Below are 16,587 nucleotides of genomic sequence, written 5' to 3'. Positions count from 1 at the left end.
CAGTGAGATAAAATCTTTATTTATAATTTATTTTTTTTAAATATTTCTTTCAAGTAATGAAATTATTATTTAATATTATAAACTAAGACTAAATAATAATAATAATAATAATAACTGAAAGCTTAGTTGGCCCTCAAAATGGAAAGAGTTTAGGTTGGGGTCACAATCTTCCAACCTACCTACTACCAATGAATAGAAAGAGTATTTGGTGACAATTGAGACAGAAAAGTGCTTGCATAAATAATAAAATTTATTTAAAAATTAAATTATAAGGATTGAATATATTTTTAAATTTATAAATAAATACTTATAAGCCCCAATATGAGAATGGCAAATGGGTCTGTTACTTGTGGTGTGGTGTGTGAGCCCAATTTTGCCAGTTGCCAGCCACTGCTTGCTATTCCACCAAACTTTCCCACATTTATTCCCCAAATTCAAAGAGCCTTTCTATTGGCTTTCGCCTCTCTCTCTCCCCCTCTAAATATAATATATGTAAAGTTAAAAAGTTAGAATCATAAGATAAATTTTACATGAATCATACCGAATATTCAATTTTAAATGTATATAGATCACGATCACATTAGAATTTATTTGAGAGGTGCGTTACGAAAAAAAGTCACCCATCCTAAAGAATTAGTCGAGCAAATCTTGAACGTTCTAAGAGAATAATATATATATATATGTAAAGTATTATAAATTTTTGTCATTTTTAATATATTTGTTAAATTTTTTTAGTATCCCTTGAAAAAAAAAAGTCACATAACTTTTTATTTTTTTAGATATTTTATCTCTTATCCTTCAAAATAAATATATTTTGAATTTTATAAATAAAAAATAAGTATATTTTGAATTTTACGGATAAAAAAATAATACATATATTTTTTAATAATTTTTAATAAATAATTTAATAAAAATATTAAAATAATTTTTAATTTTGTCTTAATTATTTTATATTTTACTCTAAAAAATATTTTAATTTTAACAGACGCTAATGTAGACTGAGAGAAATTTCGCTATATATATGCATTGAATTTTCTTCTCATAGACGACCTCCAACCAGCTAACATCGGACTACCCATTGAGAGGGAGGGACGGAGGGAGGGAGGGAGAGAGAGAGAGAGAGCTCGCATCGTGAAAAATGTCGATCGCCGCCAGTTGCAGGCCCTCTAATAACTCTCTCGGTTTCTCCGATTTCAATCTCACCCGTTCATCTTCATCGTACCAACGCCGATCTCCTACCTTCGCCTTGACAAGCCTCCGCACCGCCGCTTCCCCCACCGCCGCCACCACTCTCTCCTGCCGCCCCAATCACAGCCCTAGGCTCCCGGTTTTGGTGTTTTCCGGAGGCGACGGCGTCAATGGCGGAAATGGGGGTCGCTTCCCCGGCGGCGGAGGGGGAGGCGGCGGCGGCGGCGAGGGCGAGGAACGTGGTTTCGGTGGGAACAAGGGGGAGGCGATTCTCGCGTTGGCGGAGATGGGGCGGTCTCTGGATAGCATTCCCAAGGACCTGGCGGCCGCGATCGAGTCCGGCAGAATACCGGGATCCATTGTTCTACGGTACTTCGAGCTGGAGAAGTCGCCGTTGTTGCGGTGGCTGCTTCAGTTCGGTGGATTCAAGGAGCGGTTGTTGGCTGATGATCTGTTCTTGTTCAAAGTCTTTATGGAGTGTGGCGTTGGGATGTTCACCAAGGTATTTTCTCGGCTCTTTCTCGCTCCCTTCTGTTTTGAATCTTCGGATGCTCTATTTCGATTGATCACTATCCTGATTTGTGATCCAGTTTTGCAAATTGAAGATATGATTTGCTAGGTCTTGAGTATTTCACGGAGTAGGAAATGTTTCTCTATTTGCGTATTCAGTCTAAATTTAGAAAAATCGGAACTTGTTGCAGTAATATTCTTGTGTTAAGTTCTGTAGCCACTAGGACCATACAAATCAAGTGAAGTTTTGGCGATAATCCCTGGTTACTGACATAAGGGTGACAGTGGAGGTTCGAGTGTTAAGTTATTTAGAAATATTCTGCTTCAGAGAGGAAGAAAAAGGTCCATGGATATATTAATTCTGTTAATGGTAAGGATCTAAGAAGGGCAATATGTACCCCGCAGACATTTAACACAACTGAGGGATGGAAGATAAAATTGACAAGAGAGAGATAGCAGAGAAGAAGAACGAAGAAAAAGGAAAAAATAGACGAGGAGAAAGAGAAGCAGAGATACAAAGGAAAAAATCCTAAAAAATTCTATATACTCAATAAAATAGAATTTTAATAACTAGAGTTCTTAAATGTCTAAAAATAAAATATAAAAGCAGCCTAATCCTACATTATTTTGGATATAAAATATGCCTATTTGTAATCCATCTTTTATAAGATAAATCTAATTTATTTAGGATTATTGCTATTTTTTTCTCTAAAATATTATTTTCATTCTTTAATCCTTATTAGATACTAGTAAAGTCCTTTTGGTTCTTTGGGTTAAACTATCCATTTTGAAATATCAAATTGAGAATTCTGTATTTATGCATTTGTTAATTCAAATTTTTTATGTGCTAATTTAATAAAATTTTCAAAATATTCTAATATATAGTTCTAAATCTCAAAGAAAAATTAAGCATATGTTTTAGTAAAGAAAGTGGTTAGAATAGAAAAGCCAAATATAACTTCTGGTAAAGAAAGTAGTTGGCACAGAATTTTGAAAGATTCATATTCAATTACTTATGTACTGAGCTGGCTAATTTCCAGAACTTGTATTTGAATTGAGTAAGAACTCAAAATGGCTGCGTGGCTTTAATTGGATAAAAAGGCCATCTGAGAGCAAGTCCACATGAGTATCATTGCAATTTGCGAGAGCTGCAACGGTTTGAAACCTTAGCCATGTTAACATACTCTCTTAGTCAAGCAGTAATGAAACTTGTTGGCAGATAAATATTGTTGTTCAAGAGTGGTTGGTCTTGGGAGTGTTAGATCTAAATAGAGGTCTGTCATGGAAAGGGATTATGATAATCACGGATGATCTTTTTAGATTTATCCAGTTTAAGGTGGGTAGTGGTGACATATCATTTGGTTGAAGATTCCTCCTAGAGTAGCTGTTAATATGAATAAGAGAAACTCTGTTATAGCCACTTCTGCACATTCAATGTACTCTATGGATAGAGGAATATAGCGTTGAACATAGTAAAATAAGAAATTTGAAATTGAAAGATTTTGTTCAAATTGCTCAATTGAAAATTTGTGTTCAAAGCTAATCATAGGTTCTTCTCTCCGGCAGACCAATAGGGCCATTATGCTTACTACTAAACTTGTTGAAGAGATGAAATATAACCATGGTATATCTTTTTGATCAGAGGTTCAATCGATAATAAGAAGAAGAATCAGGCCAAAAATTGGGATAAACTCTGGGAAAATAAAACTTCCATCAAAGACAAGCAAATGAAAGGCTTTCATAAAAATTCTCATAGCATCGAGAATGAATTTAGTCTCTAAAATTCAAAAATTAACACAGTAACAATTTTCTCCATTATTGTTTATGATCATGAGGATAGGCAGAGGACAAGTAATTTGGCATCCATCAAGGAAGAAGTTTATCTGTTCACTGATTCCATAATGATATCTAGAAGGCTATTTAGAGATCCCGTACACTTTTACAATAGCTGTTTTTGTTAGACTATCCTTAATTCCATTCTTAATTCAAATAATTTGATAAGGAAGAAATAGTGGTGGATTAATATTGTGGGTAAGCAGAGAAACAAGTTTGTGGACCACCTCATCCTGTGGTTAGGGAGTTTTTTGCTGTCTTCTTTTTTTTTTTTTTTTATGTTCAATTGCGTGATGTCTGCCACTATAGTAGAATTATGTTATCACTGGTTGCTGTTGCTTTGATCAGAGACAAAGACCCGCTAGCTAGTCAATTGTTTCCTTTTCATGTCAAATCCGTGGCAGAAAGGAATAGCTGATTCTTTGTGGATGTTGAGGATTTTACCTTTTGCCTTTCTATACAAATTCTCGACGAGATGAATTTGTCTGTAGATATATGTACAGGCTTTAAATGAGTTTATTGTATGTTTTCATAGAGAGCATTGATCCTGCATTTTGAGATAACTAACAGTTGGAAACTGTTAAGTTTTTCAATCAGTAGTAATTATTAAACATAACCAAACTATGTATAGCTAAGTATGAATAAGGCTGCAAGTAATGATGGTAAGAGAAAATGAATTATAAAGTTATGAAGACAAAGATATTGAAAAAAAGGATAAACGAATTTTTTTAACAGAGTTGGAATGGTGAGCCGAACTGGTTTGGGATGAGGAGATTTTCACATGCATTTTAAGAATTTAAATAAATTAAACTCGAAGCAGTTAAAAGGATGTAGTTTATCAGGTTTAAAACTCATATTTTTTCAGAGAGCGTTTTTTATGAGAATCAATGAAATATATAAATCTATGACGTGTGCTTTATTATTACAACAACAACAACAATCACAAGACACATTATTGAGGTCGGCTACATGAATTTAAGACCTCTAACCATCTCTATTCAAGGGTATATTATCTGCAAGGTTGCGGTGCCCTGCCCCCATAGAAAGTGCTCCCTTGACCCTTCTACAAGAAGTTGTCAGGAGTCTCAAGCTGGAGAATAGAAATTTCCAGGTTAACCAGGCATGATATGCAAATTTCCTGATAAGATACTCGTAGGATCAAAATTGTTGAATGTATCTTGCAACCTGTCCACTTGTTACTTCATATAATATAGCACTGAGCACAAATATAACCCAAGTACATATAATTAATCCCATAGCTCCTCAAATCTAAGCATGATCTTATGGTCTTTCATAATAATATATAATAATCCAATATAACCCAAGATCCCTTAATGCCTACAAAAAATTACTAGCTGAACATCTCTCTATTTATACTGGTGTTTTTACCACGAGTTTCAGTACTAACTAGGCTATACACAAAAAGCCAAATTACAGCTTGCTTTTGCTAGTCAAAATATATGTAACCCAACATGTCAAAAAATTGCAAGGCTGTTACACATAGAATTAAGTATGATCATAAAATTCTGTTAAAGCTAAAAAAAATTATGCAACATCTAGAAGACTAGCTTTGTTGCATGGCATGGAATTTTGGGCAGTAAAGCCCCAACATGTGCAAAATATGAGCATAATGGAGATGAGGGTGTTATGGATAGACAACCATTCAAGAAAAGATCGAACTAAAACAACAACAACAACAACAACATATCCAGCCTTTATCCCACTATGTGGGAAAAAGCTCAAACTAAAAATGAGATTATTTATAGCAAGGTCGAAGTGGCTCCTATTGAAGATTAGATGTATAAGACACAATTAAGATGGTTTGATCATGTGAGAAAAAGAATAATAAAGGACCCTATGAGGAGAGTAGGTAGAATGGAACAATCTTTAGCAAAAGGGTAAGAGGAAGACCAAGAAAATTTGGTAGGAAATTCCTAGGTATGGTATGAGTTATAAAGGTCTTACAAAAGATATGGTAATAAATAGAGATGATTGGCAAGCATGAATTCATGTTGTTGACCCCACCTAGTAGGATTAAGGCTTGATATATTGTTGTTTATGAATTAAGTTGTATATTGTGCTACTTTCAATTACAGCAACTTTGTCATGCTTATGGAAGCTTGATACACAAATTATTAAAAACATATATGCTAGTACTTTGTTAGATATATCCATCTCTGAACCTATAAAAGCCATGGGCCTTCTGCCAAGTATCATGGAGAATTTTGGAGTTTGTTGAGCAAAGACTTGTTTTCCATTTTTGCTTTTGTGTTTGTATATTGATGGTATCCCTTTTGAAGCCTCAGTCTCATGAGGAATGATAGGGTGTGGATATGCATTCTATTATGTTTAATGTGAAATATTTAGATGGAAGAAATAGAAAATCTTTTGAAGGAGGTGAGGATGCAATCTACATTGTTAGGGAAATCATCCTTGCTGACACATGAATCAGTAATCTTTTCCCTTTTTCTGGTATACTTTTATTTGTTTTTCAACAAGCCTATAATATAATATACCTGTAGGTATACAGACTCTGAAGTTTATAGGTCTTGAGAGTTTTTATAGATGTTGGTTGCACAGGATCTCCCAGGGGCATTTTCTTTGATAGAATTGATTTACCTGTTGGCGAAAATCTTTATTGAACTTGCTAGTGACTACCTATGACTCTTATACATTAAATATTATGTGAAAATATATGTTGGAAACTTCATCTTTTCCTGCAAATTTTCTTGTGCTGCATTTTGAAGTGAGATAGATCTGGTGATTTAGTCATTGACTTTGAAAATCTAAGCTTGGCCTGGAGAGTCTACTTCCAAGGAATCAATATACAATAGCCAAAGTTAGTTGTTGGAGCCTCATGTCATTTTCATATGTATTTTCCTATGGTGTTTCCATTTTATGATATTATGGATCTCACAAGCTCAAATCACTACCTTCAGTTATAACTCATCTGATTTGCATTTGGATAGGGTGGAACTTGGCTTTGTGAGCCTAGTGAACCTTCTAAAGCTTCAGCCAGGCATGGTCTTTCTCTAAAAGAGTACATGCTGAACTTTCAAATCTTTGCCCTGCAATATTCTTATTCTCTATTTCATTCTTTCCTTTCATTTCTTTCCTTTTCTTATCCCTGCTTCCAGTCTTTTTGGCAAACCTGGAGAATATTTTCATACTTTAACTGCTTTTGGAAAAAAGAGCAGAAAATATTGCACTGGCATTACTGCTTTTCTTCATTCTATTGATTCACTTTGCCGAACCCCTTCCCCAGTTTATTCCTCTGTTAAGCATTTCTCTTAAATGGAAATAATCTCTATTTGCTTTATTTTGCTTGTTCAGACTGCTGCAGAGTATGAAAGGCGAAGAGAAAACTTCTTCAAGGAGCTGGAAGTTGTTTTTGCAGATGTGGTATGGTATCTGTTAAGACTTAATTTATTTAGTATATATGCAAATGTAAAGTTTTGTTGCCTTCCACTCTTAACCTCAATGCATGATTATGGGCCTATAATTAGAGGATATTTGGTCCATTTCGATTATTGTCCTACCAATTTTTTGTTTCTTCCCTAACTTATGGTCTTGTCTAGGTTACTGGACTTTATTAGCAACATCCTTTTTCAATTCTGTATGGGATTCGTCTTTGCAGCGGAAGGCAGTGTCTTTTCCTTGTAAAATTGTCCAATTTATACAATCAATATGGCGTTTCCTTTTTTTTTTTTAATTTTTTTGGAGGATTTTAGATTATTCATAGTGTCAAAATGTGCATTCTAAATGGTGGAAGAATGAGATTCACAGAATGAAGGACGAAGATATTTGTGAAATGCAAAAATATAGAATTCATATGAAAGCAAGTTCCTTTCCTTTTCCCATTCCTTCTATGCATTCTTTTTACCACTGGGCTCGGGCCCCTGGAATGCCTAAACTTGAACTAAAAACACATGGCCAACTATATTGAATATGTGAAACTTTCCACTCTAACATTTCAATTTCCATTCATGCATAGGTGATGGCTATAATTGCAGATTTCATGCTGGTCTACCTCCCTGCTCCTACTGTTTGTCTCCGTTCACCTATTGCAGTCAATGCTGGAGCTATAGCTAAATTCTTCCATAACTGTCCTGATAATGCATTTCAGGTTACAGTTTTCCCTATTTAATATTGGTCAAATTTTCTTAAAAGTTAGTTTGTTCTTTTATCCTTATAATTAATTAGCTGGTCTCACAAGTATCTCCACAGGTTGCTTTGGCTGGAACTTCATATTCATTTCTCCATAGGATTGGTGCAATAGTGGTAAGGGGCTTTTTCAATCTTTCCCGTGATTCGCATACATGTAATGCGACACTTAAATATTCAGAATTAAAAAAACAATCCTTAGCCTGAAGCTTACCTAACATACAAAAAAATCCTTTGCCCACCTAGTGGAAGTAACTCTTGGCTGCTGTTGTAAAAGCAAATTCACTACCTCACTATCTGAACTTGTTTTGCAGCGTAATGGGACAAAGCTTTTTGCAGTTGGTACCGCTTCATCAATGGTAGGTTTAGGTTATATTGTCATTTTTTCATCAGTAGATCCATAAACGAATAGATATAAATATGTAACCTGTTGTAGTCCATTGCTTTAACATTTGGAATTCTTCTGCCTCTACTTCCTTTCCGTGTTTGGTGTCTACCAATTGTCAGTATTAGTCTGACAATTGTCAGTCTCTTAAATCGTGCTTTGCTTTCACCAACCAACTGAAGATGATTTGCAAACGTGCTCCATTTTCCCCTAGTAGACATTGCAAATAAACTGGAAATATGAGTTGAGCAACAATTTGAGCTCCAAGGAGTATATCAATGGTCAAAATATTTTGAAAACGTCTGGAAAATAAATGGATTTTCCTTTTTCCTTCAGGTTGGGACATTAGTTACCAACGGCTTGATAAATGCTAAGAAGGCTGTTGATAAGTCATCTGCTGAAGAAGTCGAGAATGTGCCTGTATTAGCTACTAGCGTTGCCTACGGTGTCTATATGGCGGTGTCTAGCAACCTCCGGTACGTGGGATTGAATTGGACTACTACTGTCTACTGGCCATGCCTCTTCTTTCTTCGTCTCTTTCTTTCTTTCTTTCTTACAACAGAAATCCTTGTTGTTGTTGCTGCTGTTGGACAGGTACCAAATATTGGCAGGGGTTATCGAACAACGAATCTTAGAACCCTTGCTGCACAAACACAAGCTAATGCTGAGTGCAGTTTGCTTTGCTGTCAGAACCGGCAACACATACTTGGGTTCATTACTGTAAGACTCTTTCTCTGTTCTTCCTCAAAAGATTTTAACATTTTGACAACTTTCTGTGGCTGACCACCAAAACCAACCTGGTGACAGATGGGTGGACTATGCACGCTGGGTGGGCATTCAAAAGGCACAAAAGCATCTTCAGGAAGTGGAATAACCGCTTCATTTCTTCTTGATAGTTAGGTCAGGGATATTATTGATTGGGTTCTTGAGTGTTATATATATATCTATAGGCCTGCCTTTGGATTACGTTCTCTATGCTTGGGCTTGGTATGAGATATTAAGTGGCTCTCGTTGCCAACAATCGACGTGTTAATTGGATCAGTTTTGTCCATTTTATATTCCCATTTTTTTTTATTTCGTGTATGTGTGATGTGTGGTGTTGCTAACCAACCACACACTATAGGTTTGAGTGGATGGAAACGTTAAAATTAGATGATGGGCAAAAATGGTAGGTGGTGGTTAATTACAAGCATTGTTAGATAACATGTACGTGTAAATAAAAAAAAATAAAAAACAATAAAAGTTCATTCATTAGATGATGCTTGAAGGGTATTAGTGTCATAGTAATGTTCTCAAATTTATTCTAGTTAAGATTTTAAGTTCAATTCATGTTGACAAAATATATATTTTTTTAATCTTTTTAAACAAAATATATAGAGTATTTTGGAAAGTAAATCTATTATATATGCTATAGGAAAGAGCTCTCATTGCCTGTCTTGAAAATAGGAATCAATTAATGAACCAATCTCGTTCTTAAGTAATAAAACATACGATGATTATATATGTAAGAACTATACATTTTATTTAGCCAATTATCTCATCATCCCCGCACGCCCTTAACTGGATATCTACAGTCTTCTTGCCTTCCACATATGCAACATCACAGCACTCACTCCTCCCAGCCTGAGATTAGAATATAAACAAGTGAGTGACTAGCCAACGACATTGTTATATATTCAATACGCCCGTCGTTATTTCTATCTATGAAGCAATAACTGAAGAGATGCATGCTTGGCGACAAACTCAATTACCTGATGCATGAACTTTGTTGGCGAAGAAAAGACCCGAATTACAGAGAGCTCATCTCCAAGATGATTGCCAGCAAAAGGGCAATCTGGGTAGGGTGGCGGTGACGAACGGAAGTAGGTACTGAGAATTCTCCCATCAGAAGCCTTTCCAGCAGACTCAAAGGAGAAAACATTGGGAGTTTCACAAGGCCACCTCGTGTTAAACATGAACATCGGTGGCTTGGCTTTGTTGCCCATCCAAGCGTGGAATGTCTCGAGTGGCCTCTTCAGAATAGTTCGAGGGTAAATCGTCTCAAGAACATGCACGGAATAACCCCATGACACAGAAAACGACCAGTTTTTTGGCTTGTGGTAGCAGATGCTCTGTTGCAGCAACCGAGACTGATCAACTTTTCCTGCCTCCATGAGGTGTCTGGTGGATTGGATTTGGTCCATGGAGGGGAAGATGGGATCGACATAGTCGAAATGGTGGAGTGACAGCAATGGCACTTGTGGATGGCATGATAGAAACCCAGATATATCCCCTCTCAAGTCAATCTACATCCATCCAACATGAATCATAAAGATGTCGGTCGTGTGAATTCTTACCAAACTTGTCAAATAACTACTCAAATTTTAGATCAACAAATTCCATTCCAATACATATGAGAAACTTATTGCAGTTGAGAAAAGAAAAACTCAAGTTGCCTGTAAATGAGAGGCCACCACACCTTAATAATATGAGAGGTGATAAAAGTGGGTTATTGGGATTATGTGTTCAGGGAGTGTCATTGCTTAAAAATAAATAGTCATATGAGAGTGATTAGTTATATAATCCGAAAGATGATGTAACTTAATTGTTACTTTATGCGTACAAGGAATGTGCCAGGACTCGACTCGATAATTTGAGTCATCTAAATGTGGGTAACTAACTAATCATTTAAAATTGTGAGGATTTCTAGTTTTATTTTTACAAAAATTGTATGGGGAAAAAAATTTGTAGTTATCCAACCAAAAGAAAAAAGAAAAAGTCAGTAATTTTTCTATTTAAAAGTTAAAACAATTATTCATTGAGTGAGTTTCTCTCATTATTATGAGATTGTGGATGTTGGTCTATTGCGACCGAATCATGTTAAATTTTTGCATCCTTTTTCTACTGGTTTCTGCATGTAGTGCGTGTGATCCAAGCCTAACAAAACCCTCTCATCAACAAGGAAGAAGAGAGGTGAAGACGAAGTAAAGGACGAAGAAAATTCCTACCTGGTGAATACCTTTATGGGCAGTCAAAGAAACTCCAAACTCATCCACGCAATACTGGGTAATCAGATCAGCAGAATCCGCATAGGGATACCTCCTAATGCAGCCCTCCAAATCTTTCACCATAGCAGCTGCCAAGGGGTAGCTAAGAGCTATTCCAGCTCCACCAAACCCCATATCAAATGAGAAGTACATATCCGAGAGAATAGACTCAGCTTGCCCACCAATATAGACGTAATCATTATGGTCATGCTTGGCCAAAACATCCACCCAATTGTCCACAAAAAGAATGGAGTCATCAAACGCCATGACATACCATCTCACCCCTTCATCTCCCTCTCTGAAAGTCTCCACCAGCGCCATCACCATGCGGATCATGATGGGGGCCACATGCTTGGACTCCTGCTCCAGCTTGGAGTAGTCGTCTGAGATTCGGAGAGGAGGAGACGTCGAAGGCCATGGAAGAAACTCGGCGACAGGAGGGTTGTCTAAGAAGAGATAGCCACGCGTCTCGTTGGGTCGCCACCATGATTCGACGTAAGGCCTCCGGTCTCTCCATGTCTTGGTGGCGCTCACAAGCCCGAACACGAGGTGGCTGAGGTTGGTTGGCGAATCCAGCAGCCGGGAGCGAGTAGGCTCGGGTAGGACAGAGCCGGGACAGCGAGCCGGGCAGTGGTGGGAGAGGAATAGGTAGAGCAAGCAAAGGGCTAGGCCTGAGACTGCAAGGATCTTGAGAGGGCTGTTATCAGAAGAGAAACGAGGTTTTTGTTTGGAGGAAGAAAGCTTGGTAGCAGTTGGAGGAGAAGGCATTATTATAACAACATTAATTGAAGAGGATAAATGTGTGTGTTACATGTTAGATCAAAAATCAAAGCATCAATAAATAGAGTACAATGGGAGAGGGGGGGCAAGGGAGATGAATAAATTCTCATTGAATGTTCAAAATGCAAGAAAGTGAACGGAAAAATTGACATTACTGGGGAGAAATGCAGTTACAAAATTCACTAATCCATGGTGATATCATAGTTACGCTCGAATGAAATTATTGCATCATATGGACTTGAGGAGTTTGAGAAGATAAGGGAAAAGAAAAACTACTTGGAATTCAATTCCACCAGTGCACAAAAGACTGCTCTCGCATTTTAAAATTGCTACTGAAATTAAGTGAATGTAATGAGAATTTGATTGGTATAAAACTTCCATACACTACTAATTTTTCTTTGGTTTTATCAATAAGAACGCGATGGATCTGCTTTCTTTGCGTAGCAATAACTAGGATGTTACAACACAGACATCTACCGCACAACGCCTCCATTTTCAGCAGAATCACACAATACATAAAGAGATACTCTCTTCATTTAAGAGAAGAAAAATGATACTTTTAGCTCTACTTCACAAGTCAGCAGTGAGATGAAGGTGTTGGGGGCTTACCATTAGGGGATAATGGCCCCTGCAGAATCTAAATTCATTTGGCTCAAGAACACAGACCGTAGGCGTTATGTCTCCCGAGGGCCATCAAAAGATTGGTTCTTCCTCAAGTTCCAGTGGAGGCCATCATGTATACTGCGCAGGAAGTCACTGGTGGAATCGCCTTGACACGCAGTTGGCACAGGGCAAGGTGCCATGCTGCACACAAGGGCATCTCCAGGTCCTAACCTTTTCCGGTTCTTTCCATCGAATGATGCCCAAGCATGGCTTCTACTATTGAAAGGCACTAGCACCCTAAGTGTCACGTGCTCTGGTAGTATCAGAGGGCGGAATGATAGCGAGTGTGGGCAGATTGGTGTAAAGAGGATACCAGGTACCTACAATTCAGTAGACTTTTTAATTGGGCACGTGAATCAAGTAAAACTTAAAAACATTGATAACTAAATGAAGCTTTCTCCAACATGCATTTTAATAAGTTGAAGAAAGCAAAGGTATAATGGAAGCAATGTTAAAAGGAAAAATGACTTTCACGCCCGCAGATTTAAACAGCCAAAGGCACTCACGGGAAACACTATAAGAAAAGTTGTTGAGAAAGAAATAACAAACAAGTCAATATCTTGTCAATTCAACTTTGTGATGGTATTTACAGAAAAAAAAAACTTTGTGATGGAGGTGATGCCCATGAAATTAGCTATTCCATTTTGGTCTTTCCAGGACTAGGTGCTCCACCGAAGGTGCCACATGGAGGGAACTATTGTTCAATTACCTCTTAGAAGAAGATCAGAGAAGAGTTTTGTTCAGAAACTTTCCCTTACTACTTCCAAGTAGACTACGAGGTTGTTCACAACCACAGATTCCTGTCCATCCATTCCCTCATCAGAAACCAGAGCAAGAGAACTTGCATTAAATCAATTTTAATACCCATTGATTTTGACCAGGTCACCATCTGTCCAAATCGGCAAAAAAGAAAGAGCGAAGTAACTTTTTGCTTTTTAATTTTTTTACCCAGATGTTTCTTTTTCCACGGTAATATTCTTCTATCCACCTTATCCTTCACAATTCTCCATGCCAGCAACAAAAAGGGAAACCCAGCAGCTAAAAACTACTATTAGGTTTCCTCTTTAGCTTTGCAGCCTACTCTGTTACATGCATGCAGAGCAATGATTCCTTGATTTGACTAGTGTATGAATGGCAAAGAGGATAGTTTATACTCCTAACTTAAATTTATTTCCATTATTTTATATTATCGTTAACATTGCCATATCCTAATTTCACAACATATCCCCAAACTGTAACTTCACTCCAATTGTGCACCAAAAGGAAGATATGTAACTGTGATACCATGTTACCATGCAGATCTAATATTATAAGCCAATCATGATTTCCCATATATACAGACCATTAATACATAGCAGTAGGTGAGGATAAACTCTATTTCTATTTTTAAATTCATAAAAAACCAGCCACTGCTAGTGCTAGACATGCCCTCTAAATTTTGGCCCAAATTCAGGCCAAGCAAGCAGTGATAATTGACCAAGGATCTTTAGCCACATAAACCAACTCATCTAAAAGCTTCTTAATTTAAAAGAGAGTTAGCTTTACATTTTAATTTATCATTTATATCTTCATCACAATATCGCTAGACTGAAATTCTCAAAAACAAAGAAGTTATGAGGTAAACAGCGTATCTCATAATTAATTACAATTCTTAACCAAGCAAGCACCATAAAATCCCTTTGCTAGACATTAACATAACTCTTAGTAAAGGAATGAATATCAATATAAAGTCCACAAAAGGAACACACAACAGATTCCCGGTTAATAAAAAACAGAAAAATATCATGGGTTCAGAAAATTATTGCTATGATAAACAAAAGGATCATATTCATATACACTGTCAAAAGACTATATATACATTCTGTCCCTCTTCCTAGAAGCTTAAAATAGGATAAATTATAACTTGCCAGAACAGGTGTTAAGTCTCAGATCTGAGACTTGAGCAATTTGGTAAATATAATGATTCATAGGCTGCCTTTGGTTGTAACCATCAATGTACAAAGCAGCCCACAGCTATAACCGCTAAGAACAACAGTAACTTATTACATGTATTCAGCTAATTACAGCCTTACCCCCAGCTCTACTTATCACAATTATACCCCTGTTTGCCCTTAGGGTCGTGACAAATTCCTCCCCCCCCAGCCTTTTTTGTCCTCAAGAAAGGATAGAAGATGAGCTGCTCTAGGATACTGTCTCAGCAAATTCAGAAGGTACTCCCAGATAGTGTTGTCCGAATGTAGGTGGCTCCATTGAACAAGTACCTCTGTTAATGGCAGTGTGTCCTTGTAAGTAATCCTCTAGTCCACGATAGCTTGGGGCTCCATAGTCACTTCCTAGTCCTCATCTACTGTGGGGAGGTTCTGGCTGGTAGTGGCTGCAGGTTCCACTGCCTTTTTAAGTAGTGATACACGGAACACCGGGTGAGTAGTGTTCCCCTCTAGCAATTATAGCCGGTATGCTACCTTGCCCACCTTAGCCAGTATTGTATAAGGCCCAAAATACTTAGGGCTTAGTTTATACTAGGGTTGTTGAGAAAGAATGCTAGAGAAACCTCTTAACCTTCAAGTAGACCTTGTCTCCCACACTGAACTCTCAGTCACTCCTTTTATCAGCCACTTGCTTCATTCTATTTTGAGCCATGGCAAGCTCCTTCTTCAACATCTGTATCATATTTTGGCAATGTTATAGATAATCCTCTACTGCAGATACTGTAGTAGGGGCATTCATCAGGGCAGGTAGCGTAGGAGCCTTGTAACCAAATAATGCTTTGAATGGGGACTTCTTTAGGGCATTGTGGTAGCTAGAATTGTGCCACAGACAACAATTGGTTCCAACTCCTGGGCTTGGCAAAGCACATACACCTTAGATAGGACTCCAAGCACTGATTTACTCTTTCTGTTTATCCATTGGTCTCCGGGTGGTAGGCTGTGGACATATGCAGCCCTACTCCCAATCCTTTAAACAACTCCTACTAGAAGTGGCTTGTGAAAATCTTGTCTCTGTTAGACACTATTGATTTGGGAACCCCGTGTATCTTTGCCATGGCATCTAGGAAACTATCTAACCACCTCTTGGGCCGTGAATAGGTGAGTAAGGCTCACAAAGTGAGTAAACTTGGTCAATCTGTCCACAATCACCAGTATTACATCCTTGCCCTCTGATTTAGGTAGCCCTTCGATAAAATCCATAGATATCCCTTCCCAAGCCTGTTATGGAATGGCCAGTGGTTGTAACAAGCCCGGTAAGGCCACGTGTTCATGCTTGCATCTCTGGCAGGTAGGGCAAGCTAACACAAACTCCACTACTTCCTTCTTTAGTCTTGGTCAAAAGAAGAGTTGTCTTACCTTGTGATAAGTAGCTCTAATTCCCGAGAGGCTCCCTAGGGGTGAATCATGGAGGGATTATAGGATTCTACTTCTCAGCCCTTGATCATTTCCCAGTTCCCACCACTATTATGCCCTTGTATCTGATCAATTCGTTTGACAGTGTGTATCCCCTACTCCCCGTTGGCTCCACGGCCAATTGCTCTTGCAACTCCTTAAGCCACTTAGTGTGCTGATAACTATCAGTGATCTCCTTCACCCAATTTGATATCACGGCAGTGATGGCATTACAACAGAACCCTCCTTCCCTCCCAAAGAGTGCATAAGCCACTCTGTTCTCTTTCCTTTGCCAGTAGTGGATTGTGTAATCCAACCCAAGCAACTTGGATAGCCCTTTCTTCTGCAACTGGGTATGTAGCCTTTGCTGTAACAAGTACCTAAGGCTCTCATGGTCGGTCTTTGTTATGAAATGGTTACCCCCCAAATAGTGCATTCACTTATCTATTGCCACCAAAATTGCCAATAACTCCTTATCATATACACTTAGTCCCAAATGCTTTAGGGCTAAGGCCTGGCTGATGCATGCTAAAGGTCTTCCTTCTTGCATGAGCACTGCACCTACCCCCAAATCACTAGCATCAGTTTCCACCACAAAATTTTTTGAGAACTTCGGCAGGGTTAAAACCGGTGCTTGAGTCCTGGCCTCTTTTAGTGT

The 16,587-nt window shown here is 37.8% G+C and overlaps 2 protein-coding genes across 5 annotated transcripts in view; one reads left to right on the top strand and one right to left on the bottom strand.

Moving 5' to 3' along the window:
* The first annotated feature begins 1,048 nt into the window (after positions 1-1,048).
* On the top strand, positions 1,049-9,121 carry LOC127798104 (protein RETICULATA-RELATED 4, chloroplastic-like). Its single transcript, XM_052331422.1, has 8 exons — positions 1,049-1,690; positions 6,865-6,933; positions 7,526-7,657; positions 7,759-7,812; positions 8,010-8,054; positions 8,417-8,556; positions 8,675-8,800; positions 8,888-9,121. The coding sequence occupies exons 1-8, from the start codon at positions 1,139-1,141 to the stop codon at positions 8,952-8,954; spliced, it is 1,185 nt and encodes a 394-aa protein (XP_052187382.1). The 5' UTR covers positions 1,049-1,138; the 3' UTR covers positions 8,955-9,121.
* Positions 9,122-9,505: 384 nt separating this feature from the next.
* Positions 9,506-16,587, bottom strand: part of LOC127798101 (NAD(H) kinase 1-like) — a 66,550-nt gene continuing 59,468 nt past the window's right edge. Inside the window, exons 11-12 of one of the 4 annotated variants that reach the window (XM_052331417.1) lie at positions 9,832-10,365; positions 9,506-9,703 (exon numbers count right to left, since the gene is read on the bottom strand). In XM_052331417.1, coding sequence (XP_052187377.1) covers positions 9,605-9,703; positions 9,832-10,365 — 633 coding nt within the window. In that variant the 3' untranslated portion in view covers positions 9,506-9,604. Of the gene's footprint in view, positions 9,704-9,831; positions 10,366-11,644; positions 11,784-12,182; positions 12,870-16,587 lie in introns of those variants that run through there. The other 3 variants (XR_008022327.1, XR_008022326.1, XM_052331418.1) reach the window with 3 other exon arrangements.

The sequence above is a fragment of the Diospyros lotus genome, chromosome 3 (assembly GCF_014633365.1).
Source record: "Diospyros lotus cultivar Yz01 chromosome 3, ASM1463336v1, whole genome shotgun sequence".
In the NCBI taxonomy this organism is placed as follows: domain Eukaryota; kingdom Viridiplantae; phylum Streptophyta; class Magnoliopsida; order Ericales; family Ebenaceae; genus Diospyros; species Diospyros lotus.
The sequence above is the reverse complement of the archived record's forward strand: the minus strand, read 5'-3'. Positions and strand labels throughout refer to the sequence as shown.

Coding starts and splice junctions, on each gene's coding strand:
- LOC127798104 (XM_052331422.1), top strand. CDS start 1,139: ATGTCGATCGCCGCCAGTTGCAGGCCCTCTAATAACTCTCTCGGTTTC. Junction 1,691..6,864: donor GCGTTGGGATGTTCACCAAG/GTATTTTCTCGG, acceptor TTGCTTGTTCAG/ACTGCTGCAGAGTATGAAAG. Junction 7,813..8,009: donor ATAGGATTGGTGCAATAGTG/GTAAGGGGCTTT, acceptor CTTGTTTTGCAG/CGTAATGGGACAAAGCTTTT.